General features: G+C 33.0%; 1 protein-coding gene and 3 long non-coding RNA genes across 5 annotated transcripts; 2 read left to right on the forward strand and 2 right to left on the reverse strand.

Annotated features, from left to right (window-relative positions):
* Positions 1-380: 380 nt before the first annotated feature.
* LOC121124531 (uncharacterized) lies at positions 381-1,054 on the reverse strand. Its single transcript, XR_005866325.2, has 2 exons — positions 523-1,054; positions 381-466 (listed from the first exon to the last, which is right to left on the reverse strand). It is a non-coding gene; the product is annotated as an uncharacterized lncRNA (long non-coding RNA).
* A 1,503-nt stretch (positions 1,055-2,557) lies between these two features.
* Positions 2,558-8,913, forward strand: LOC121124609 (inactive pancreatic lipase-related protein 1). Its single transcript, XM_040719765.2, has 6 exons — positions 2,558-2,683; positions 3,412-3,439; positions 3,502-3,576; positions 5,608-5,896; positions 6,872-7,325; positions 8,534-8,913. Exons 1-6 carry the CDS (start codon positions 2,632-2,634, stop codon positions 8,800-8,802), a joined length of 1,167 nt encoding a protein of 388 aa, XP_040575699.1. The 5' UTR covers positions 2,558-2,631; the 3' UTR covers positions 8,803-8,913.
* A 2,075-nt stretch (positions 8,914-10,988) lies between these two features.
* Positions 10,989-12,074, forward strand: LOC121124211 (uncharacterized). Its single transcript, XR_005866254.2, has 2 exons — positions 10,989-11,283; positions 11,351-12,074. It is a non-coding gene; the product is annotated as an uncharacterized lncRNA (long non-coding RNA).
* Positions 12,075-18,121: 6,047 nt separating this feature from the next.
* On the reverse strand, positions 18,122-18,957 carry LOC121124312 (uncharacterized). Of its 2 annotated transcripts, none has more exons than XR_005866282.2 (2): positions 18,785-18,957; positions 18,122-18,723 (listed from the first exon to the last, which is right to left on the reverse strand). It is a non-coding gene; the product is annotated as an uncharacterized lncRNA (long non-coding RNA). The 2 variants fall into 2 exon arrangements; XR_005866281.2 differs by having other exon boundaries at positions 18,122-18,726.
* Between the last annotated feature and the right edge of the window lie 7,842 nt (positions 18,958-26,799).

Here is a 26,799-nt window from a genome sequence, read left to right on the forward strand (position 1 = left end):
AGACGTTCCTAATATTTCATTCTCAATATCATAAAGATTAACTATATAAAGAGAAATAAAATGAGTATTTCACAATTGCATTGACGTATAAGGAATTGATTTAGTTTCAAAAGAGTCCATTGTTAATAATGTCACAGATTCTTGATGATTTTTGGCGTATTCAACCCTCAAATTGTTCAGTTTGGACATGGTACAAGTGCTCCATAATACTTTGATTGATATTCAATGTCCAATCAACCAATGGGTTAGTTTGTAGAGATTCTCTGAACAACAAGGCCAATTCTTGAGAATGATCATAACGAACATCCACACACAAATTTCCAATGGCGAATAAAAGTTTGTCTTCTGCATTATTTATCGTATCCTTAATCCAATCATGATTATTTATATTTATAGTATACAACTTTCCTATTCTAATCACTTGAGAAACGTATGTCTTTGAGATCATAATCAGATGCAACACTTCCTGGAACAAAAATACGATCATCCTTCATTAGGTTCTCCAGAAAAATGTTACAATACCTTCTCTCCTTTCATTTATATCTGGATTGTACAGGTTATTAGATGGATTTCCAGTCAATTTATGATTATTATATTTGAATCTAATCTTTAAATAATGAGTAAATAGTCTCTGAACTGTAGATCTCCTCATAGCCCAAAGGAAAGAAAAAGTTGTCAAACTCTGTCCACTAATTTTGAATCGGATCTTTTGATCTTCCTTATCCAGGGCATCAAAATGTCTTAACATATAGGGTCTATGACTCAATTGAGAAGTGGAAGACATTTCTTAGCATTGATCTCCCCGATAAGAAACGTCTTCGTGGCTAAACCAATTAAAAAAAGGAATTTTATTTCGAAAAGTATCCAAAGGTCCCAGAAAACAAGAACAACCATTTTGGAGGGCCCTTTTAATTTCTTGTCTTTCTTCCACATGTTCATCACAAAATGTTAAATTTCCATGTACTGAAGGTCGGATCTCAGAGATATTCTAACAGATGAAGATGAAATCGGGGATGATAATATTAATATAACGAATCAACAGAATGATAGCCTCAAAGAATTGAACAATATTATTAAATAAGAACGTCATTTCAGATAAGCCGGTTAAGAACGAAATCATACCAACATCAATATGAATTCTTTCCTATAACAATATTTAATTCCATCCTTTGTTACCTTTGGGAAGTTACATCGGCTTCAATGATGCATTAACTGATATTAAAAATCTATTTAAATTAAACTAAAGAGTCTGAGCAATAATAATATGATGTCTTGCTTTTGAAAAAAAAAAAAAAAAAAGTAAAATTTATGATTACAAGAATAATTTTTTCTTTCTTATGAAATTAAAACAGATGTAAAAATAAAAATCACCTTTTCTTCTCTCCTTCCATTTTTTTTGTAGTCTCATTTCTTGTTATATTTCTTGTACACATGTATAAACAAGTAAATTACATTAGAATATACTTTTCAAATAGGAAATGATATCCCAGGACCTTATAATCTAATCCTAAGTTGTGAAAAACTGTTTGATACACGTGTATGTATATTATATATTGGCTGAATGAATGTTAAAGCCACCTGCAATACATGATGAAGGGATTTAAATATTGCACAAACTTTATTACATAAAATAATATTGAACAAATATCAGTACAGGGGTCTCTCCACATTAAATCCTACATTCAATTTTCTACTATGAATCTATAAAACTATGATGGAATATGTACCAGACGTTCAAAAAGTCTTATTGGGGACAATTTAAGAGGTTTTGCAAATTTCCAATCAATTTTTTCAATTTATATCAACTCAAGCTTGATTTCTTATACAACAAAAAAATTATTCCATCTTAATTATTAAAAAAATGGAAGCAAGAAACATAGAGAGTGCCAAGATACCACATATATCCGCACCATCCATAAAAACCCTATATTGTTAATAAGGTGAAGGTTAACCCTCATACAGTGTACGAGCTAACAGTAGCTGAATACTTAAAGGTCTTGAAGAGCCAAGTCTTGCCATAAATCCACAAGACCTTAAGAAGAATAAGATTATGTTCCAACGTATACAACACACATGGTTCAAACTTGGATGAGAGAAAACATGAATTTCTGAGCCAAAGACTTTTGTCCTCTCCCATACCCTGATCTGAATCCTTTAGACTTTTCATTATAGTGGCATACTGAGTCCTAAGCCTGTAGAGTTCGCCACAACAACATCATCAACCTCAAAGCCTCTGTGGAGTCACATTGGAGGAGGATGTCCCGAACTTATATGGCGAAAATGTGTGCTGTCTTCTGACCTCGTCTGGAGCCTGTAATTGAAGCTGGTGGTAATCAAATTCATAAATAATAATCATCATAACTTGTAAAAAAAAAGTATTTTTAAAATTTTCCTATATAATTTCATTCTGATTTGTGGATCAACGTTATTTATAGCAGAATCATGGTGGTCAAAGACATTTCGAATACAGGGTATATTTAGACTTTCATCCTTTGATCGTTATAAGGGACTCTCCTGTTTCCTAAAACGTAATAATTTGTCTCTGTTTGGAAAGCTAACAGTCTTAGTAAATCAGTTGTAGCATAAGGACCCCCAAGTGCGTTAAGATCAATCTTAATTCTTAAAAGAGACATGGACATTCGATTTCTTCATTTCTCACTTTTTATGTTGATGAGCATCATAAGTAAGTTGATTTGGATCCGTTTTATACGATAATTCAAGGACTACTTGTGACTGGAGACGGTATTGAGATAGCTGCTAACTGTAACTGTAGTATATTGTATTCGAAAAAATATGTACTTAATCCTTGTGATTTTCTCCGAATACAAGCACTATGCAGACATTATTGTGCGCCTCTGTATCGGGCGCATTTGTATTGAGGTTATTGAGTTTGCGAAACTGTCCCAATCAACTGTTTAGAATGTTGCAATGGCTTTCAAGGAGTTTGATGAGTCGGGAACAGACCTATTTTCTGACAAATCCACAGCTCATTTAACAGTTGGCTGGTATATGTGGGGGTCTTGGAGAGAAAATCCAATAAATATGCACATAACACTATTGACTCCTTATGGGGTTTCATTATCGAGGCAGAGAGCAGCATGGACAAGGAGTTCCTCATCAAGGCCTGTGCAAGGTTCAAGGCCAGGTTGGACGCTGTGGTTGAAGCTGGAAGTGGCTGGTTGGAGTGATTGACTTGACTATGAATCCCTTCATCTAACATTAAAAGATTTTTAATGTTTGAATTATTTTTGGTAAATAAGTTGTAAGGTACTTTATCTTCAAATTTTCTGGATTTAAAAGTAACTACAGGGGATATTGACATATTATTATATGACGACTTACTGACTTACAAATGTGTTCTTCACTTTTTTATAATAATCCCGATTGTTAATAAATTAATTAACTTTTCAGGAGGAACAAATCAAAAAAACGTCTTGTTGTAAGTATGGGCCAAAAATTTAAATAAATTACAACAAAACTATTATATTTTTAACTATACAGAAATAACGGTATCCTAATGGATAATACAAGGACACTTCGTTTGCCCAATGATCACATTGAGACACCTAAGTCAAGGTAATTTCACTATAAGCTACATTTTTGTTTCTTTAATATGTACTAAGTTCCCTTGAACCATTAATTATTATAAGAATATACAACAGCATTTTCGCCCGCTGGCGAAAGCCCAAATTGATTATTGTTAATTAAGCCTTACAACACGAAAATAACCTTTAAAATTTCCATTGGAATAGGTTTGCGATTTAAAGGTTTATTTTTAAAAATCAGATTGTTGAGTATAATTTCAATTCAGTGTCCTATTTGGAAATCAAATAACCATATAGATGCAAATTTCAATGCCAATTGAATAAAAGAATTCCAACTTTCGAAAGCTAAAATATTTATTAAGTATCTTGAACATAGTTCCTACAAATTGTGTCTAATCCTGAAGGATAGTCTATGGAAGCTAATATTTGTTTCTATTTGCTCTATATTATAATTAAAACTAAAGAATGAACTTATATTAGTTTGATTGGCTTTTTTTTTTTAGTTTAACTTTTAATTTTCTTATAGAATATTTAATATATACATATATATGTAAGGTTGCATAAAAATGTTTCCAAATTAAATGTGATTTAATTTAACCCTTGAAGTCATTAAAAGAAGTAATGAATAGATTAGAGGAAGGAAAAGTTCAGAAATTAAAGTAAGTAGGTCGATTAAATGACTCAATATGTAATAAATACTAATCAAATACATAGATTGTCTGAGTTTTTTGGCAATTTTTTGAAGTTTGGATTCTTGTTATTAAAAAAAAAAGCGGAATACTTGGCTTAAATAGAATAATAGCAACACTTCTTTTAAAGCATTGCAATAAAGCGAAAAATACGAAATAACTTTTTTCTCAACCAATAATAAGAATTTAAAAAGATTTTCCATCAAAAAAATGTTTGATTTTGATGGTTTTTTTCAGTAATTCTTTTTTCTAAAATATTTAACAAATAAACAATGTAAATTTGCGTAACAATGAATTGAAATAAAGTAGGTATACTTAGGTGAATTATTGGACTGATTGTAATCTAAATAACTTATTTGTCTGATTGATGTCATTTCTGCTTAGAAAAACAATCATGAAAACGGGTTTACTTCAAAAATAGAGACAGATACTGACTTCAAACATGCTGTTCAGAATTTTAAGTTACATAAGGCAAGTTAGTTTTTACGTACATAATTTCGTTTTTTTAAAGATTGATTATTGTTTTCACATTTTTTTTTTTGGAAGTATAAGTTGTTGATTCGTAAATGCACAAAAAAATTAAAAAACCGAAAAACAAATTATTATACACACGGAAAAAGGTAGAACGTATATTATTTGTTCATCAAAATATGGATTTAGGAAGAAATAGACGTACCGAGTTAATCTTGTTATGTATCTTCAGTCTTCATTAAGGTTGAAGAAGGAACATGGGGAGTTAGCAAGGAAAATGATAATAAATACATAAATCTCAGGGTCAAACAAGTCAAAAAATTGAATTATATTTACCAAAATAAGTATTTTCACATGGTCAATTATATTTTGCATTTTCAAGAGTGATGGTTTGATTATAATTACATCAAATGAACAAAAAACAATAAAAAATGTTGTATAGAAGGAGTTTTTGCAATATAAATTTACTTATTATATATTAATAGTAGATCATTTTAATTTAGAATTTTAACATAAACAAACTAAATATTAATATCATCTTTTTAATTTTTCATTGGCTATCTTTAAAATAGTTTGTTGAAGGTAAAAACGCTCTCTTGAGCGTTAAATAACTACATCAAAATTTCAGGAAAATTCATCATATAGTTTGGTTGTGATTCCCGGGCAAATGTCCACAAACAGTTACATTCGGATTTAGTATATACATAGATAGTCATTCCATTTTGATATATGGCTTTGAATTGAAATTATACTATGATTTAAAAAAAGGCTTTTAAGTTCAAAAATTCAACCTTAATTTTCGCGTTATGTTGCTTAAATAATAAAAATAAATTTGGGTTTTAGGTCGTGAGGGTTCTAAGACCTGAATTTTGTTAACTAATGTAATTTTCCGGAATTTGTAGGTTTTTCTGGCCTAAAGAGAAATGTTATCCAGACTTTGGTTGTTTCAAGCCAATAAGTTTATTGGGATTCAATTCATTTCCATTGGACGGACACTCTATGCAAGTTATTTTTGAATTATATACTCGACGTAATCCAGAGGATCCAATGTATCTTTCCTTTAATGATTCCTCCAAAATAACTTCATCTACATTTGATGTCAAAAAAGAGACTAAAATGTTCACACATGGATTTACTGGGAGATGTGATAAGGTTTGGTGCAAGAGACTCATAGAGGAGCTTCTAAAGAAAGTTAGAATATTCATAATGCTTATATACTGGGGTTGTATCAATCTTAATATATGACCCTCAAATCAGTCTCGTCCTATTATAAGTCTTTGAAAAACAACCCCAAAGGTTTCATTTATACTATAAGGTGGTATAAATAAATTAGAAAAATCTTGAAAGGCTTATAACGAACAAAATATTGTTATGATTTATTATTTGAAAGCTGCTTTTAATGCTATTAAAATATTCATAATGACATCCAAGCTCTTCATAACCTCCGTAACAGAGCACCAGAAGGTTTAGCAGGCCCGTGCGACTTTGTGCAGATCAATCTTTGGTATTGTACTGGATCTAGTTTTGCACTTTTAATATACAATCCCTAAAATGCTTGGAGTAGCACTTGGAATAAATTAAAGCTTCCAATAAAACAGTGCAGCAGCCAACAAGCCCAAAAAAGTGCAGGATGCCTTGGCCACAAAATGTTCTCACTTTTGAAACCCGGATTTGTTGACCGTAAACAGCCTAGACCTGGGCCCATGCGATTTGTATCTCTGGGCCAGTGTCAAGCATGAGGGCAATGGCTAGTATAATTCGGCTCTAGAAGGCCTGAAGAATTCCATTGTACGTTCAATAGCAAAGTTGGTTTGCCTAAGGGTCGCCCGGACCTGCTGAAGCCTACGTCATGTGACTATTCTCATTTTAAAATCCAATATTTTCACCTCTTAAATTGTACTATTCTCATTTTGAAATGTGCTATTCCCATTTTGAATGTGACTATTCTCATTTTGAATTGGATCATTCCATTTTGAACTGGACTCTTCCCATTTTTGAATTTAATTTTTCTTTTTTTGAATTAGAAATAATATAAGTAATTCTCTTTATTTTTCATATTTGTTTATACTTTTATGGTAATACCAATTCTATTTTTTTTTTTTTTGAACACCCTCATGTACAAAGCACATAGCTACTAATTTTTGACTTTACTTTCCACTTCCCAAGGGAAATTTTAATGTAATCTGTGTTGATTGGAGAAAAGATGCTGATTCAAGTTACCGTAGTGCCGCTGCAAATACTCAAATGGTTGGCACAATAATCGCCATGTTTTTTGAGATGGTGGAAAATCAGTTCGAGCCTATTCATCAAAGATCTCACTTGATTGGGCACAGTATTGGAGCTCATGCCATGGGTTATGCAGGCTTCAGAAAATCCGGGATTAAGCGAATCACAGGATTGGATCCTGCTGGGCTAGCTTTTGATGGAGTTTCATCCGACCTAAAGTTGGATCCCTCAGATGCATCTTTTGTTGATGTCATACATACTAATGGTCAGAGCGTCTTTCAAGGTGGATTTGGTTCATTAGAAAGAATGGGTCATGTTGATTTTTACCCTAATGGAGGGGATAAGCAGCCTGGGTGTACCAATGCTATTCTTAGCCTACTCAACATATTTAATCGTGAGTAGAGTCAGATATGATTTGTGTAACGAACAGTGGCGCCGTTAGCATTTTGAAACAGGGGTACCATACAAGGGTGTCCCTCAGAAGTAGGGATCCATAATTGTGTTTGACTCGGTTTTGCAAAATAAATTAACTTTATCACACTTGTAAATGCTAGTGTACGCAACGATACATTTTAGGCAAAAGTTTAAATCTCCCAAATTACAGTAAATTGTTTCACTTTTCCTGAAAGTTTTATTTAATATTTCTTGCAATATTTGCAAAAATGAACCAGCTATCTAGGATTATTTTTTCGACGACATTATTCTCCATAACTTTTTAGTTTTTGCATATAAGAAAAAAATCTTGGTAGGTGAGTCTTTTTCTTTACTATTACAAGAAATGGTATTTAATTTTTTTTTTGCAACGTTGGTGAAAAAGGTTTTTTGCTCGTTTCCTCACGAATTCTGATTTGGCAATTTATTGGTAAAAATAAAAGATGGACATCTCATATAGACAAATGTTTCACGCATATATGTTCGTATGTTGTTTGAAGTTTATATCATATATACATTAATTTATTATTATAAGGCTCGCCCGTACCGTAGGTGTCTAAACAAAAAGAAGAAATAATATTTACCATTGTCAATGTGATTTCCCGCTCCCTCCTTGCTCTGAGCAAGGCTGGGTAGCACTTAGCTAGTAAATCAACAGAGTTAAACAAGTTGATGCCATTTCCAAATCCATTTGCTACAAATAATTGTAAGGGAAGACCCCATAGGATATCTTTTTTATAACAAATGCGCAGGGATAACTGCAAACAGCTGTGATATGAAGCAAACAATCATTAATTCACTTTGTGTTTGACAAGGAAATAGTTACCTTTTTAGTTGAACCACAATTCTACTCTGAGACCAACGATACTTATATACTTATACTCCCCCAAACAATCCTTTGTGCGAATTTATGTCATTCATGATTTACACTCACTAGTGATTACTCTAAAATTAACTTAGAGCTTCTCACTTCAAGAAGTAATGCTTCATGATAACTGTTTTTAAGAAGAATAAACAAATTACAAATTTTGCGTTGCAACTAAAAAGATCCTCACACGCGTTTTATGTTATATTTTTACAATTCTAGTTACGTTCCTACCCCCCTCGCTAACGGTGTCGATAGAACCGAAGAATAAGTGCATACATATATTTTCTAATACTTTCCTCTAGTTTCTAGCGAAGAAAAGAGGAGAAAATTCAAATGTAATCATGAAAGATCCGTTAAAATATTTACAGAAAGTATCTATAGTTCCTGCCAATTTTTGGGAAAGCGTTGTCACAATTGGGAGAGTTATCTGGAAGGAAATTGTAGTGATCAAAATGCAATAGCGTTTGGATACAATTCAGAAAATATTTCTGCTCCAGATGGAAAATATTATTTTGCTACAGGATCACATGTTCCACTTTGTTGTAAAACTTATAATCGTCTGTACACGTAAGATAGAATGACGTATTGTATTGTCACCTGTCAATATTTCAGCTTATTTTTTTTAATAATCAATGTTCCGAACGTTTGATTTGCTGAAATATACCGAGTGTCTAATTAAAAACTTGATATTTCCAATTTATAATTTCAACAAGTCTATTTTTGCAAACTACATGTATTACACTAACTAAACTTTGTACAGATGTTGGATCATCTTTTCAAACAATATCGTATCTAGAAGCCCCCATCGACTTTGATAATGGCCTTGATGCACCTGTGGAAACTCTGACAGGTGCAATAATCTGATTGGGATTCATGGAGCTCCAATATGTAGCATTGAGAGCTTCGAGATTTGGTGTCCTTGTCCGGGATGCCCTAGCCTCGACTTGTAGTCATAAGAAAAGTCGAATATAATCACGTCTGGTGAGTATGGAGGGCACATTTTATTGGCCATAATGGAATGTATGCCTCTAAAAAGGACTATAACCATTCTGGTTGTGCAGATACACCATCTTGTTCAAGCTGATCTCGATGCCAAAACTGTCATTAATTGAATACGTGGCGTTGTAATGAGTCTCTCTGCTTTCCTTAGTTAAGTTTCCGATCTCTGTTGGCGTGGCCTTTTACAAAGCAGAGTACCTATTTCGATTTCTTTGTCATTTTGTGTGGCCAATTTATGGATTGATTGTAATAGTTTATTTTGGAGGGCTGTCAATGAAATCACTTTGTCAGCTTAAGGGAAGAATTATCCATTCTTCTCATATGTTTTTTCTTCTTCTTCTTCTCGTTTATAAGTGCTAGATTTGAACTATGCACCAGTAATTAGATTTTGTTATGCCGTAAACAATTCCCAGCAGTCATTGAATAATTGTTCCTTAGTTGGGAAGGATCTTGGCAAACTACTAACTGGTTTTGAGCCTCTTCCCCTGTTTTTTTTTTAAAGAAAAGATTACCAGATGCAATAAAGGTAATTACGTGATATATGTTGAACCACACTTTAAGCGTTTGAGATGAGTGGACTAATAACCATTGTGTCCCTGAGTTATATTAGATCAAGTTGAAATCAAAATGAATTATAAATCATCCAGTTGGCCAGGTAAAAATTACCGTTGAACCGTGACTCTCACTTTGGAAAAGAAAGAGAAATGTATTTTGAATCAAGTCTGTTTACTAATTTTAATTTCTATTTTGCAACGTTAATGACCATTGTTCTGTTTTTATAGGGGAACTTTCCGTACTTCAGGATCAAAAACTAAAAGACTATTCATGGAATCATTGAGTGATATTAGTAGCTTAATCTAAAGTATTAAAAGAAATATTTGTTTAACTGGAAAAAATATTCCAGGATTGAATCGATTCGGAAACGTAATGTGGGTAAAGGAGTTGAATTGCTATGGGAAGTTGAGACAGCCAAGAAGGATACACAGATTGGCTCGACTTATAAGCTAAAGAAAACCTCATAAAACAAAACAATTTACACACTAAAACTTTATAAATACACCTTTTTGCTATTAACAGTCATAGCCAAATAAACATTAATGATTTGAGCAGTGATCTTTAGTCATCTTCATTTTTCTATTTCAAAAAGGCATAAAGTCGCTAACACAAATATGTACAGTTTCTACAGTTATCAGTTGTCAATATACCTGTATAGTTATCCTAATCATTGTTTTGAACCTTGATTGGTTGATTTTGAATGAACTTTTGATAAGCTATAAACGATTCCCAACAATCATTGAAGAATAGTTCCGTTGTTGAGAAGAATTGGACTAACTATAACTGTCTCTCAACTATTTTTCTGATAATTAGCAAAGGAAATGTTGCTTGATAAAATAAAGGTAACGACGTATAGAATGTGTACAACTTCTTAATTCTCAATATAACAAAGTTCAATGAAAATATCTATAACAAGTTCAATGATATTCTTCATCCACAAAATTGCGATTACTTCTGTGTAAAAGTCAATAAAACAGTTGACATATGAGTAATGAAATATAATTAGTTAATAAAATAGTCTATTTCCCTAGTATTATATATCAATTAACAAGAGACAACCTAACTATCTGCCCTTAAATTAATAATATGTTAACTTCCAAATAAAAATTAAACAAAGTTGGGTGATTATCCGTTATATTCTTGCGTTTATTAATATTAGGTTATATGCTTCTTTTAGAGTGGGCTTTAAACCAAGTAGCGAAACGAGGGCCCATGTGATGAACATCTGAAAAATGTCATGATGCACAGGCTTTTTTTGTCCGCTAGAGTGACTTTTTAGTTATTGTTTGGAAATATAATTAGGAGTTAATATTATGTGGAATAGATTTTACTTTTTATAAGATGCGCACTGAAGGTTCGGAAGACGGAAATTGAATTGTTGAGTGTAATGGGAAAGATATCATGGGTTGACTTGGACCTCAATGAGAACTCTTAACTTCCTTTTTGAGGAGCTCAAATTGAAGTATCAAGTATGCCTTAAACCGATTAGTGTTTCGTGGTAAGAATGAGCGGCATTGTTTGTGTATCAAAAATAATTTACTCTTTAGTTTTTGATATATTTTCAGATGAATTAACTTTCTCATTCATAATGTACATATTTATTAGTCATATCCCTTACTGAAGACGAACTTAGAGCTCAAAGAAATTATTACTGGATCAGTTTCATCAGATTCTTTTATTTATGGGAAGATACTCACATCATACATTAACATGTATCGCCATCGGAGAGAATCGTCTCATGAAGAACCCCCCCACCTACTATGTACAAGATCTACTACTCATCAATCTCCAATGATAATAAATAAATATATCGACATTTTATCAAGTTCAATTTATTCATTAAGTGGCTTTGGTTAACTACTAATGCTGTTTTCATTTAGTTTTTATTAGCTTGGATATCTCAAGCATCACTATTTAGTATTTACTTGATCTATTATGAATATATACATATTAAAACATTATATAATCAAATGTATGACGAGCTACTGGTATAGTATGCTTAATATGTAGTCTGTAAGGGATACTTTGAGTACACCTTTAATCAAATTCCTGAAGCACAACGTGGAAAAAGAACTAATAATTTTGATCCTCTGTCTGAAACTCTTTTAGCCCATGGTGATGGTCTTTTGTCTTTATCTGAACTGAAGGAAAAACTGGATTTGAATTTTGTTCAATAAGGAATTTCAGTTATTTGGCTTGAAAATGAGGCTCAATTTTTGTTCATAAATATTAACTATGCAGTAATTATGTCTTGCTATAAATAATAATAGTAACTATTCAAAAATAAAATATGTTTATTACTATTCAATAATTATCAAAAACAACCAACAAGAACTTTCAAATTACTATGAATTATTTTGGTTCATGTGCTGAATATTTTTTTCTTTTTGAAGTCAAAATATGAAAACAATATAAATTAGCATGAAATATTAAGTATTTAAAGTTATATTGATATTATACATGGACTTGCACAAGAAATACAGGAAGACAAGATTGTTTAATAACAGAAAAGCTAAAGATGGCCACATTGGATCCAAATCATCTACGATATTCTTATATTATGATATCAGTTTATTTCAATTTGGTAAAAATATCCATTCCTATATTATTATATTATAAATCCCCATATTTGCGTACGCTTATGCTGATAATTCTTCTTCGAAAAAAACTCAGCGTGCATGATTATAAAGATATCGTAGATATATATATTGTAGTGACTAGTATATTCTTTGGTAAATCCTTCGTTTTATGAAATTAGGAAAAATAGTGTCCTAGCAATCTGGGAGTCAGAAAGGTCATTTTAATAGATGAGGTTCTCTCATGAAAGTCCTTGGTCAAGGAGGGGAATATCTATTATCCTTTACCACTATAAGACGCTTACTGTCTCTGAGAAAAATTTGACGTCTTGAATCCCATATGACGACAAATAGTAAATACTTATCCGTCTCGTGATTTGACGAAGAAATAAGGACTCTTGGCGACTTACTGCTGTTCAGAAATATACTTATTTAATTTTTGCGATTCTCAAACATGTAATTATTGACATTACCTGAGTTCCAAAGCATTACAATAGTAATAATACACATTAACCTGAGTAACTAATTGAAAAGGGTAATTTCAGAGGTTTCGTGGATAATGATCATCCATATCACTATATTTAAATTCAAGTTATTCAAACTTGACTGCATTAAGAACTTAACTTAAGGTTAATTTATATTTGTGAGGCTCGGTGGTAGGAAAATGAAAAGTGACATCTTGGGGGGAAAAAATGTAGTGCTCCACCATTCCTTCTCCTCAGGCAAATGGTCACGTTTTGCTACTTGGATTAATGCTTTAGAGTGGGCTTGTTGATGTATTTCCCACTTTTTGACATATTACTCTGCTTGAATGATATTGAAATTATAATATTTTTTTTCCAAATTCGAAAACTTAGTATAGCCAATATTTGACCCTATTTTAAAACATATCTCACCGTACTTAAGCTGAAACATCAAATCCAATGTTTACTTTTTTGAGGCCAACTTATCCCAACAAATACAACAATGACTACTGCCATAATTCTTAACATATTATAAGACCAACAGTTAGCGTGTCCTAGAACAGGATGAACAGTGCGCCAGGCACAAGAAGAATGTAGATTTAAACAACGAAGGAGCCAAAGCACCACAAAAAGGTGCTCAACATCATCCAACAATAATAACAATGGTGCCTTCAATACTGACCCAGTGAAGGCTTTGTTCTATGCTAATATCCCCCATGCCAAGATCAACAACAGGGAGTACAAAAACTCTATGAAGACGATACTTAGCCGCACAAGAAGATAACTCAATGAAACAAGGATCTACTTGATTGAGACATTTTGATTATATATTTGTTTTTACAAGAATACATCATTCTATTTTATCAGATGTATTTGGATTTTTGGTCTTATTCTGCATTTTTATTTCAAGTTTTTTATAAGGATTTTTATTTTCATATTTAGCTCCATTTTATGCATTATTTGAACATTTCTAATTATAATCTACTGCTACGTAGTTAGTATTTTGTGAAGAAAAAACCCAGTACTTATTGTGTAATTAGTCAAAATCTGGTATGCCCCATATATGAGACACCATGGATTCAAGGGTTTTGTTTTTACAACACAGGAGTTAACACAGATTTTTATTTACGCAAGAGTATTTCTCAAATCACTCAACCTTAATTGATTATTGAATTAGTAACATTTCAGATTGTAATGGAGCAACCGATTTTAGGGTTGGTAAATCCAAAGCATTTTTAGAGGCTGAGGGTTAGTTGTTTTTGGAAACAACCTCATCAATGTTTTATTTTCTCATGTTGTTAAAGTTATTCCTTCGTTCTTGAGAAGAGAACATATATGTATTGAGTAACTACGCGTGAGTGTGTTCATGAAAGAGCTCCAATTCAAGCTTAATTAATGTGAGGTGAAGGTCAAGGAGATGCCAACAAATCCTCTTGCAATATAAAATTTGAATTGATACCCAGGATCCGGGATGAATTCTGGAATCTACCAGAGGAGGCTGTCGTCAAGACCTGCTCCCGTTTCCAAGGTGGAGTTGAGGCCGTTATTGACACCAAAGGCAATTATATGGAATATTTGAATAATAATTATGAATTATTCGGCTTTAGTAGAGGTTTTTATTTAAATTGTATGATTAATTTATGAGAACATCCATTTTTAAAGTATGTTGTTTGTTAAATACAAGACGTAACCTCTGTATATGAAGTAAAATTATTTAATTAATATTTATTCATTGTTTTTTTTTTTTATGACAAAAAGGTCATTTACCTCATTGAAAGTGGTCCCTACAAAAAACTGTCATACCTGTCAAAGTTTTTCAAAAACCCAAACTTCTCCAAAGAAAAATCCTAGTAAAGCGATTTTGATCGCATTATTAATTAATAATAGACATTTTTCAGTTTTAGTTTGTATGGGGGTGGTTTGAAAAGTTTCTGACCTGAACGAGAAGGTTACATCACTCTTAAATAAAGGCTAGTGACATCTATTTAGTATCTGTTGGGAGTTAATCACTAAAGTTTCAGCGATTTTGGACAACTAGTTGTTTTGCAACAGTCGTTTGAGTAGTTGATGTGATTAATTTTTCTGAAAATGGAGGTTCTAGCTGTGATTAAATATTTGTTTGTAAAAATGTAGCCTTTAAATAGATTTCAACAAGTGTGTTGTGTTAGATTTTGACGCGTCTTTGTCCATACAGCTCTCTGTAAATGAGCCAAAAACAAAAAGTGTGTAGAGCTACAAAGAGGCTATGGTTAGAAATAAATAAAGAAATTGAGATAAAATGTCTTGAATCTTTATAAAGTCTGAAACTTTTCACAACAATCTCGTAGCCATTAAATCGTAGAAAACCGATATTGATATAAAACTGAAAAATAATGTGATGTGTGCCTTGACAACGGTACACGCACTGCATGGACACAAATGGAGTTGATAAATTATAACAATAATTATATTACATTGCCCTTGATCTTCACAACAAACCCTAAAGCTATTCAAATATAATTTCATGAATGATTCATTCATTCCTATACCATTGAATATGAAAATAATAGGTTGGAAAAATTTGGCATTTCCCCCATTTTAAACTAAGTACATGATGTTCATTATAGGTCACATGGGTGGTCAGATGTTGTAAAGGTATGAGTGTATACTACATACACTTTTAGGGTTCAGTCGTGTCGTGCGTCGAGTATGGAGCTCTCGAAGGAAGAAATTTGCCATATTTTACATTTTTATTACATGAAAGGGAAAACCCCGTCAAAAACAACCAAGGGGTCTACAGTTAGGTTGATGGGACAAGGTATAAAACCAGTTTAAGTAGAATGGGGGGCGGTATAGGGGGGAGGGTTAACAGGGTTAAAGTAACTCACAGTTTTAGAGGCTTCTAGTAACACGGTTAATATAAAGTTTGAAGGCCTCTATGTTTGTGGTTGCGTATATTTCTGGCTAGGCTCAACCTGCAGTTAAGGGAAAGACCCCTTACAAGCTAAATCGATTTTTTTTACTTTTATAAAATCAATTTATGTCACATAGGTTGCGAATGTTGTAATGATATAGTATGAGCAGTGTATACATGGCCAATACTCGCTCCGTTCGAGTTACACAAGAGTGGTTACAGGGAATTCGTTCTGATATAGTCGAGATGAATGATGCACCAATCACACATGTCGATAAAGTCATGGGAAATATCGAGATAGACCGTCATGATAGCAGTCGTACCATTGCCGCCCAAGAGCTGAGCATTGATCATAAAACCGTTTTGAACCATTTCCCGGAGGCTGGATACAAAAATACCTGGTGAACAGTAAAGGAATCATTTTTCATCAAGACAACACCACACCTCACACCTATTTGATGACTTGCCAGAAGCCCTGTTTAGCCAACACGCTTGGGGTTACAAATTTGCCCACAATAGAAGCCTGTGAAAATGGTTGTTCCAGTTTTTTGCCAATAGGGGCAAGGGCTTTAAGAAAAAGGGCATTATGAAGTTGGATTATCGTTCGTAAGAAGTTATAGAATTGAAGTGGATATATTTGGCTTAAGTCGGAAGTTTGTAACACTTTTTATAAATCATTAAAATAACTCAATACATACAAAATTACTCTTCTGTACCCAAGTCAGTATGGAGGATAACACTGAAAAATAACAAAAGGAAATGAGAAAACAGGATTTTTCTTTTTCTATCTATTTTGCTTAATAAGAAAGACAAGCCTGTTTGTGTAACAGAAAATTGAAACACTTTTTACAGAATAAAAATAGAAAATAACAGGTTGTTATTGCGTATAACCTATTCTTTAATTTAAATTTCTATTGGGGCATTAACATGTACTAGGGGAATGTAAGAATAAACGTAGTAATCTGACCCTTTGCATAATAATTTGGGGAAAAGCAGCTTAATTCTGATGGCGTTTCATTAAATCAGATACAAACCGTCGTGAGAGAAAGGAAAAATCAAGGAAGTCAACACAAATCCCACTCCTTATAAAACACGGATGTATAGAATTGAATCGTAACTATTCTACATGAGTCGAACAAGGACTTACAAATATTTATTATATCCACAACAAATCCTCAAGAAGGTATGGAAAATCAATATGGCAACCCTGACAATTCAAAGAAGTTTAATATGGCGGGGAACTGCTTAACTGACATTACCTTTATTTAAACCAGCTGTAAACAGCAGTGAGAGGAAGAAAATCAACTGAAATCCCACTCAGTATATAACATTAAGAAAGGAAATTGTTTCATTGATAGTTTCTGCATGAAAGGCACAGCACCGTTGTACAAAAGCTTTTTTTACTTGAGGTTGTCTTGATAAAACAGAAACAAAGCAAAATTTGTTCTCGTTTCCTTTGACGAGACTCTTACAAAAGAAATCCACTTCCCAAAACTCTTGAATACTTAAAAAATGCTTACCCAGGTAGTTTTGGAGAATACTTTCACTTTCAATCTAATCAATACTTACACTTTCAGTTCTCACTCAATAAAAGTAAAATTTCAATTGACGGGTTCCCTTTCTTTCTACGCAGGTGAGTAAAAGGTTTACAAATAAATAATATATTTGGTTAGAAGTTGATTCCAGATTCAATTAGACTTGTAACAATATTAAGAAATCAATTACACATTTTTTTTTATAAACACATAATCACCGTTTACTAATTCTATGTATGCAATAGCAGAATTCCAGAAAGAAGCAAATTATAAAATCCTCATCATTTTGTTTTCAAAAGCCAAAAACTACTCTTAAGTAGTAAATAAGTCAGGGGTGGGCATGCAGTAAGGACAATATAGGGGCATTATCAATGAAATAGTTTTCTTCGAATAGGAGACAAAACAAAGCTTACTTCAAAAGGAATATTTTACTAAAGAGTTTCATTACATTGGATGGAAGAAGTTTTTCACTGCTCCTCACAGGGTCTTTCGGTTGATTATTATGTCTGATTATGCAACTCCTTAGTTCTTCTAGAAGTATACGATGATTCTGTAGAAGATCTGAAGAAATTTCTGTACTCTTGAGCAAAGAGGCATTTATAGTATAGTATTATTATATAGTTCTGAGACATTCCCTTCAAACTCTAAATTATACACTTTAATATTATCATTTTAGTAGTCAATGATACTTATAAATGATGTATATTCACTATCATGCTCGGGTTGGTCTAGGAAGAGGCGTAGGAGAACAGAGTTAGATCAGAAGGATTGGCCACACTCAAGGCACAGTTTTTTTCAGACCAATTTTTCAATGCTGTGAGGTTGAACTGGGAAATTATTTGCTAAAAAATAAAGCGTTAAAGTAAAGTGGCACTACAAATACATGAACTTCTTTTTTTTTCCAAAAAGAAGAAGGACCAAATGTAGTTCTTTTACAGGCGCTAGAGGGTGTTTTGATGAAACAGCTGTTTCAAAATAATAACAAATACCTTGTATTATTTATAAATCATTTATTAAATGGAGTGAGTTCTTGAACTCATTATGAATTATGAGTCATTGCGGACGAAAGTCTTGGTTCGTGAATCGTGGATTTTGTATTTGTTTGAACACTAGAACAATGCTGAGTCAAGCTGCTTCCAGATTTCCCCATTATCTCTTCATCGAGGAGTGTGTCTGTGTCTCGCATCAAGTCTCAAGTACTTCTTATTTGTAGATGCTTTAGTAAAAAAAACTATGGGATTCAAAATGATTCTTACAGACAAACGAATAGATTTTAGGTTTCCAATCAAGTCGATACTTAAGATTACTAATCCATTTGTTTCTTCTTTCTAGTTCCTTTGGATTTTTTGGTGGGGGAAATCTGAAGAATTGAATCCGTCCTTGAAGCTTTTGATTCTTGCTATCGGATCTGTTGCATCCACCCATGGCTTATTAATGATGACTATATTTGTTTATACGATGGATGTATAACTACTTAAGAAAAATGAATGGTAACTTTTGGTAATGATGTAGAAAAGAAGAGTTTACTTACTATAAGTTGTAATAATTTAATTTAAACTAAATAATGCAAACAAATAAGCGAATAAGACATCGTAGATTGAGGTTGGGAATATAACTTTGTACTGAATACTAGTGACTAGATATAATATATCCACTTACTAGTATTCAGTACACTTATTATATGTTTATTCTAATTCATCCTTCATCAACTCCTCTTGACCTGTTTGAATGAAATGTTAAATGGTAAAGCGACATCTAACGTTAAAAAAATAAACTATTTTATGTCCAACAACTTTTTTGTTTACATTTGCTTTGTTGCGCTACTTTACTATAACGCTTTACTAAAAACCAGTCCAAAAAAAATGGAAGAAGATGAAATTGTTGCTCTGTCTCGGCTATTCAGGCCCCGGCAGTCATACCAGATATTTGTTGTGTAAAACAAACAAATTTATTTAAAAAGAAACAATTTGATATTGAAAGAATTAATGAATTCGCACCAAGAGTTTGAAGCAAAATGGCAATCTGTTACTTCTCAACAAAGTGCAAATGAGATAGGAACGTTGATTTCATGAAAAAAATGGTATAAATAATGTTAATAACTGGAGTTAATTATCGATAAATATTCAAAGAGATTGTCATTATACCAGAAGTTGAAGAAAAAAAGTCAAATCAGAGTTGACCCAAATGATTGAATTTGGAGAAAGAGCTAAAATTGTTATGAGAAGCCATCTAATATCAGATGTAGTTTCTACTTTAAAAAGACGGTCCAAGATGAATCAATAAATGTTGGAAGATACAAGTACGGGAGAGTGAAAATACTGTGAAAGATATTTAATTTCTGTACTGATGGCTATAAGTTTTATAACAAAAACAAACCATAAAGAGTGTTCTGAATGTTAACGCAAAATTTGAAAGCAAAATAAACAATAGGTGTTGGGAATTTCAAAAAACAAGATAATAAAGTCGAAGCTCCGAAATATGATATTTCTACTTGTCAGGCAACAAAAGCCCACCTCATATTCAGGAACAAAATATAGATTAGAGTGAAATAACCATAGTTCAACCAAGAGTACAAATAAATGTATTTAGCCATAAAATGGACTACAAATAAATATCTCACAAATATCCTACAATATGTCCTGCGATATGATTGAAAGATTTAAACTGATGTTATTTCTAAATTATATATTTTAAATATCTTGAAGTGCCATCTTTTATAATGGTCTTTTTCATTTTGGTTTGTATACATGTTTTAACGAACTATTTGTCGACTATATTTTCTTATATTAAAATAAGATTGTAAAACCTCAAATGTATGCGAATAAAGGACAAAAATAACTTTTTTCTCTATGAGGATCCATGCAATGGCTGATACGGGGGCTGAACTTGCCTTTTGCGAGGAGAAAATTTTATTCAACCTGGGTTACAGCTGCAAGACCTTATAAAAGTTATAGATCAAGATATGGTAGTGAAGGTGGGAAAGTTAATAACACTTGTGATATTTTACTTTGCAGATAATTAAAGATGTCCAACAAAACGAAAATAAATTCTAAAATTGTAATTAGATTGTTGGTAATGCAGGTGTCAGAATATCTGATAGCCGAGTACAACCCTTGCACAAAATTATTGAATCAATTCGTTCCTTCCCATCTCCTAAGTTGATCACGGATATTCGGTTATAGTTCGGATTAGTTAACCAGGTGGCTCATTATTGACAAATGAAAGGAATATGTATTTGCCATGTGTAGTAATCAATCTTCATTACTCATTAAATAATTTTCTTAAAGTGGGTTAAGTGCTTTTATTTTGATTGCTTTTGTGAAATTGTGTTCATAAGGACTCATTTCATTGGTGTTGGATCTTTAGGGTAGTATCCTTTTATCTTATTATTAAATAACAAGTTAGTTATGATCCCTAGGATATAATGCTTCATATCATACGTCTTCAAAAATGCAAGAGAAGAAGTTCTTTTAGTTGACCTTTATTCAAAAGAATCACGGCGCCCAACTGATAGACCATCAGAGGGGTAGGACTTCACGCATACTTTATTCAAGAGCTGTATGAAAAGGAAATAATTTAAAGACGAACGAAGAAAAGACTATTGACTCGGAAAGAAGATATAAATGCATAATTTTGTTGTAAAACAACAAAATGATGCAGATAAATTTCTTTCGTTTTCAATTATATTCATGTGTACAAATGTAATATCTATAGGACATCTTCTCCTAAGTAAATGAAAAAGAATTGATCATAATAATGAATACGTTTTTCATACACATCGGATTTTCATTAGTTCATAACTCGGAATTGATTAATGCAAACCCGTCTCGGACCAAATAGTATAAGGATTTGAATTAGTGTCATGAGAAATTGCACTCAATAAAAACATTATGAGTAATGGATGTATTCTTGATCATAAAACAATGATTCGCGAGGTTAGAAGTAACTACATACTTTGATGCTCTGGAAAATCTGCATAATGAACGATCCTTGCATTCAAGGAGATGAGATCCAGTGAGTAAGGCACAAAGAGGCGAGATCCCCTTACTGAGTGTAGCCTGAAGTTGAAGATCAGGTCTGAGATGAGAAGTCCTGTTTTAACGTGTATGGATATCCCAATGGGAGAATATGACTTTTTTTAAAGACGAAGGATCTGTGGATGCAGATTCATATATATCCCAATGTTCCCTTGGAAAGATCCATGCAAATCCCCATAAATTAAATGTCTTGATACATAGTACCAACACTTTGCTTTCCTCCCCTTCCCATTGGATTAGTCACAATTATTTGAATCAATACCTCCTCAGCTAATAGTTACGCCGTCACAGGTAATTATATTTATTATATAATATAATTCAATACATTAACAGGGAATATTGAAATGAGAACATTAATATCGTATCAGGATATAACCAGTGATGAATTCGATATTTCTTGTTGATATGTTTAAAAAAGGAAACCGAAAATTAACGTGGTAAACCTCACAATTTGAAGAATGCTTCAGAGTAGAATAGCTTAACTGTCATGACGTTTATTAGACTAGCTGTGATTCAGAATCAAACCACTGAGAAATATGGATACCTATTATAAACGATCGGAACAGCGGGATAGAGACCGATTAAACAAAGCGTATTGCCATTTTAAGTACGTTAATATTATATTAATTCAACTAAAACCTACTATTTCCAAAGTCTGTTCTAAATAGTCTCTAATTATTTGATTTTAAACCGCAAAACCTAACCAAATAAGGAAATTTGTGTTTAATATAGTAATAATTATTTTTTATAGTACAATTTTAAAAACTGAAATATATTGTTAAAATTCCTTGTTGGATGTGTTTGATAGTTAATGCATAATAAAGTTTTTTTTTAACAATTTAATTTTTAATATGATTGTATAAAACAAAACATAAGTTACTACTTTCAAAGCTCTCCATTTTTGCTAGGAAATCGATAAAAAGAAGCTTCTTATGTTCTTTAACATCTTCTTAAGCAACATTTTTAATTTTATAAGATGGAACTATTCATGTAGATGACATCCATTTTTAAAAAATAAAAAAATTATGTTATAAAATAAATTTAGAAGATTTATACGGGTAATTATAGTGAGTGATATTTATATTGTTTATAAATATTTACATTAACTTTTTTAAATCCAAAATATTCCACAAAAAACAAACAAAGTATTGCTATTCTATTCAGACCATGAGCTAGTCAAGTGACGTACAACATAATTGGAAAATGTTGTGTAAGGTTTTTGGCTGCTTTAATACAATATGAAGCTCCGTTGGTAATGAAAACCATCAATCTGAAATCTCAGCCAAGAACGTTGCTGATATTTTTTACTGCAACACTTTTATTGTCGGCTTTGCTAACATTTTCCAAATTAATCAGATAAGTACGACCCAAAAAATAACCATATAAAGGAACAATCAACACAACACAAGAAACGTAATGAATTATTATACTTACAAAACCAAATCTGTAGTCAATACTTTATCTCAAATGGTACACAGGATTTTATACCCAAAGTGGAGCTCCTCGAACAATGACTTTCCTGGCGTATTGTCTGTTGTGAAACTACACATCAATGTTATAAAAAGGATATAATGTTTTTACCTACTTTTATTTCAACAATTATTTTTCCCTAGAGATATTTTTGGCTTGTGTTGAACGGGTTTTATAGCGATGTGTTACTAAATTTCCTTTTTGTTATAACACTCCACCATACGTATATATCTGTTTATGGGATTCTAGTCAATGATGTACTTATTTTGCTTTCCAACTTTTATTAAGTATTTATATTTTTGCTGTTTTAGATGATCTGATTTTAAAATTTAGAATATAGATACGCCTACTGACCAAGGGGGAAAAAATATAGGAGAATTTGACTGATCATGATGGTGTCAAAATATCTGCCAATTTGGAGCATTTTAAACACCTTTACACTTTCGAACATACATATGAAAAATATATATAAACTCTCTGATAAAGATTTGAATCCAAAACCAATTGAAAGATCAAACTGTTTTGTTAGCTAATTGATTTTTCATGATTCAGCAATGAATTGTTTCAAATTATATTAAAAAGAACATGGAGAATGATCAAATACAGTGGAGTTCTTAGAGTTAGCAAAATATTTTGGAACACAGTGAATGTCAAAAGTATTATGCCGCTAAAAGACTGCTTGACGAAAGAAAATAAGTAGTCTCCATTGGAAATAGTTAATATTTCATGACATTCAAGCGTTGGTTTGAAGAAGATTGGTACAAAAGCAATCACTGTGTTTAACCAAAAAATATTTTATGCCTTAAAAATGGTAATAGGAAAACGGTCATGGAGAAAATTGCCAAAGAGGAAAATTCCAGAGAGAATTTTCTTTGAAATTCAATCAAATCTTCTAATAAATCGATCGAGAGGAGGGGGGGATAAATACGTTAGGGCCTCCTAAAATATTGTTGAATAATCTCCGCCGTCGGATTGACCAATATCCTGGGGTAGTGAGGGATTGTTAAGAACCACCGCCAAGGCATTATTAACATGAAAGGAACCACTCTTATATCAAAAAATAGTTACAAGCCCTCGAGTTGTGCGGGGTACTTGGGGGTACTCTTGGATCCTTAACAACCACCGCCAAAGCATTTCATACATCCAAAGAACTCCTTTTTCAAAGAACTACTTTTTAGCGATATTGAATGATGGAATAAAAACTATGGGGTTATTCTTGTCCCGGCTAGGGAATGTTGCTTTCAAAATAAAAGCTTAAATACACTTTGAATGGGGATTTTTTATTCACGTAATCCTAAAGAATAAGGTGCCTGGATTCCTTGCAATCAAAGGTCTTAAAAATAAAATATCCCATGCTGGTCAGGAGATCACATGTGCCTAATGTTATAGTTTTGGTTCACTTTGTTACCATGTTACCAAGCTACCAATTACCAAGTAGACAAGATGTGGAAATCTTCACCTATTGAGACGATCGAAGTTGAAGAAAAAACTAAGATTTTGATGCATCTGTTGAGAAGAATATAAGTAATGCTTCTGATTGTAATGGAAAGACATTAGAATATAATAAATGAAACTAATATTTTAGTCAATATTGGCCGACCTTGTAAAGATAACAGTTGCGAGAAGGAAGTGAATAGTTTGAATGTAGAACCAAACTGTGACACAGTATATAGGAGATTTTTTTTTGCCCTAAAACAATGAATGCATTTCGGAACAAGGAGAATGCCCAACTGGTGATAATTTGAAGCCAAAAAAAACAAAAAAAAACCCAAGAAGATCGTCAATATAACTGACTACATCATATCCCCTGGAACAGAGTGTGGTTCTACTTATAAAAGAACATCTCCTGATTCAGGGTTGTCCCCCAATAGTAAGGAGAAACTCCTTTAAAAGCACCAAAGAATTAAAAAGGGTTCTTGTGGGACAAAATAAAAAAAATAAAAAATCATGACCCTTAACTTTTACATACATAACAGAGCCACACAGACTTCAATGAATAACAAGTCCATTTCTTAGAATCAGAAAAGGAATAAAATTATACAAAGAATAGTCTTTGCAGAATCGCAAATCCATGCAATGATGATAGGAAACCTAGCACTAAAGCGAGATATAGTATGCTTACAGGATATAAACTATTGTCTAAGGTATTGTCTTCTTGTTTCATTTCATGTTCTTTTTGCCTTTCATTGAATTACTCAAGCTATTTTACTGGATCTAACTTGCACCGAGGTATCCTCACACTGGTATCTAATTCCTTGGAAACTTCTAAAAGCATTAAGACATATTCCAATAAGAGTGATTGACATAAGATTAGGTTATACACAACCAACTCCAAATTAAATAATATAATGAAATATGAAAAGTCGTCATTGTTTTTTCAATCCATAATTAATAGCTAGAAGACAGAGAAACGCCCTCTGATTCTGATTGATGATTTAAATGTAGACCTTAAAAAAATAAAGCAAATCCTACCCAAATCTAACCATACTTGAGAAATTAATCCATGAACTTCACTAAGTTGATCTGTTCGTACAAGCCCTCTGCTATCTACAAGCTTCTTAACTACCCCAAGACCACGGTGTACCGGATCTTCAATGCGTGGGAGGTTGAGGGGAAGGTCTGCTGCAAGGCCCACAACATGAGAAGTGACCGAATTCACACTCCCCGCTTCCTTGAAGGCCTCCGGAAGTCCATTAAGGCTTCGCCGGGGACTTCCTTGTCCAAGTTGGCCAAGAACCTTGGAGTGAGCAAGCAACTGGTCTCCAAGGCTGTGAATGAGGACCTCGGGTACAGGTCATACCAAATGGCCAAACAAAACATCCTCACGGCATCCATGAAGGCCACCAGGCTCACCAACGGTAAGCGTCTCCTCAATGACTTGAAGATCCAGGGAGGAAAAATCATCTTCTTCTCCGACGAGAAGAACTGGACTGTCGACAGAAGCTACAACGTCCAGAATGACAGATGGCTTGCCAAGGAGAGAGAAGAGGTCCCTACAGTCTTCACCACAAAGTTCCCAGTCTCCATTACGAGGGAGTTTAATGCTGTCGATTCCGCGGAAGTCATCAGGGAATACAAATCCTTTAGGAGCAGGATGGAGAAGATGGTGGCTGCTGAGGGAGGACCTGTTGAATAAATCTATTGTTTAATATCATGTCTAACTTTTTCATATGTACAAATACACTCCAAATTCCATTTTTATCAAGTAGGTTGAATTTTAAGATAGTTCCAATTTATCGTGGACACACTGTAGTTACAAAAAAAAAAAAAAAAAAAGAGCTCCCCAGCTTAGGTACAAGTCAAGAATATGGCACTTGAATGTGATCTTCAAATTTTCATCACCGCATTTCAAATCACCGTCTACGCTGTTAGCAAGTAAGAAACGCTGGAGAGGAAGAAAAAAGTCAAAAAGGAAAAACTGGACCCCGAGGAGTTAAAGAAAGAACCAGCCCTTGCCAATCCCCTCAAGTCCAGGAGGGCCCATATAAGAGATCTCAGGGTTTCACTCCAGAATGGTCAAAGAGCAGAAAAAAAGTGAGAGGAAAGAGCTTTGGGAGGGTGGAGAGGCCATTTCTGACACCAACAATGAAAGAACCCCGTCTCCTCCGTTGCAATACTATTTTGAATGAGTCTTGTGAGTTCTTTTGAATTCTCTTTTAACACTTTTGCGCCCCAGAACTTTTGCATGTCCAGAGGAAGGCCTGCAGTGTCCTGTATTCAAACATCGAGGTACTGAAAGTCACTTTTGGCCAGCACTGGGACGCCATTATAAAGTACTACATCTGCAGCGGGTGCAAGACCTTCGGCTACTTCCTGGAACCCATCATTCAGATTTTAATGGAAGACTCAGTAAATTAGTTAACATTTGGTTTCCGCTGCTTAAATAGCCTCAGCACCCTTTAGCTTGAAAATGTTTTATTGAAATTTTTTACGTACTCTAAAACGTTTTAAAAGATAGACATTTGTAAAGGATTGAAATATTTTCGAAACCAATAACCCAAGATGTTATTGTAAAGCCCGGTCTGAGTGAAGTCACAGG

Source organism: Lepeophtheirus salmonis, chromosome 9 (genome assembly GCF_016086655.4).
Source record: "Lepeophtheirus salmonis chromosome 9, UVic_Lsal_1.4, whole genome shotgun sequence".
NCBI classification, from domain to species: Eukaryota; Metazoa; Arthropoda; class Copepoda; order Siphonostomatoida; family Caligidae; genus Lepeophtheirus; species Lepeophtheirus salmonis.

Bases quoted from the DNA above. Each gene is read 5' to 3' on its own strand.
- LOC121124609 (XM_040719765.2), top strand. From the start codon at position 2,632: ATGGACATTCGATTTCTTCATTTCTCACTTTTTATGTTGATGAGCATC. The intron at 2,684-3,411 runs GTAAGTTGATTT...TTAACTTTTCAG, and splicing joins TATGTTGATGAGCATCATAA to GAGGAACAAATCAAAAAAAC. The intron at 7,326-8,533 runs GTGAGTAGAGTC...ACTTTCCTCTAG, and splicing joins CCTACTCAACATATTTAATC to TTTCTAGCGAAGAAAAGAGG.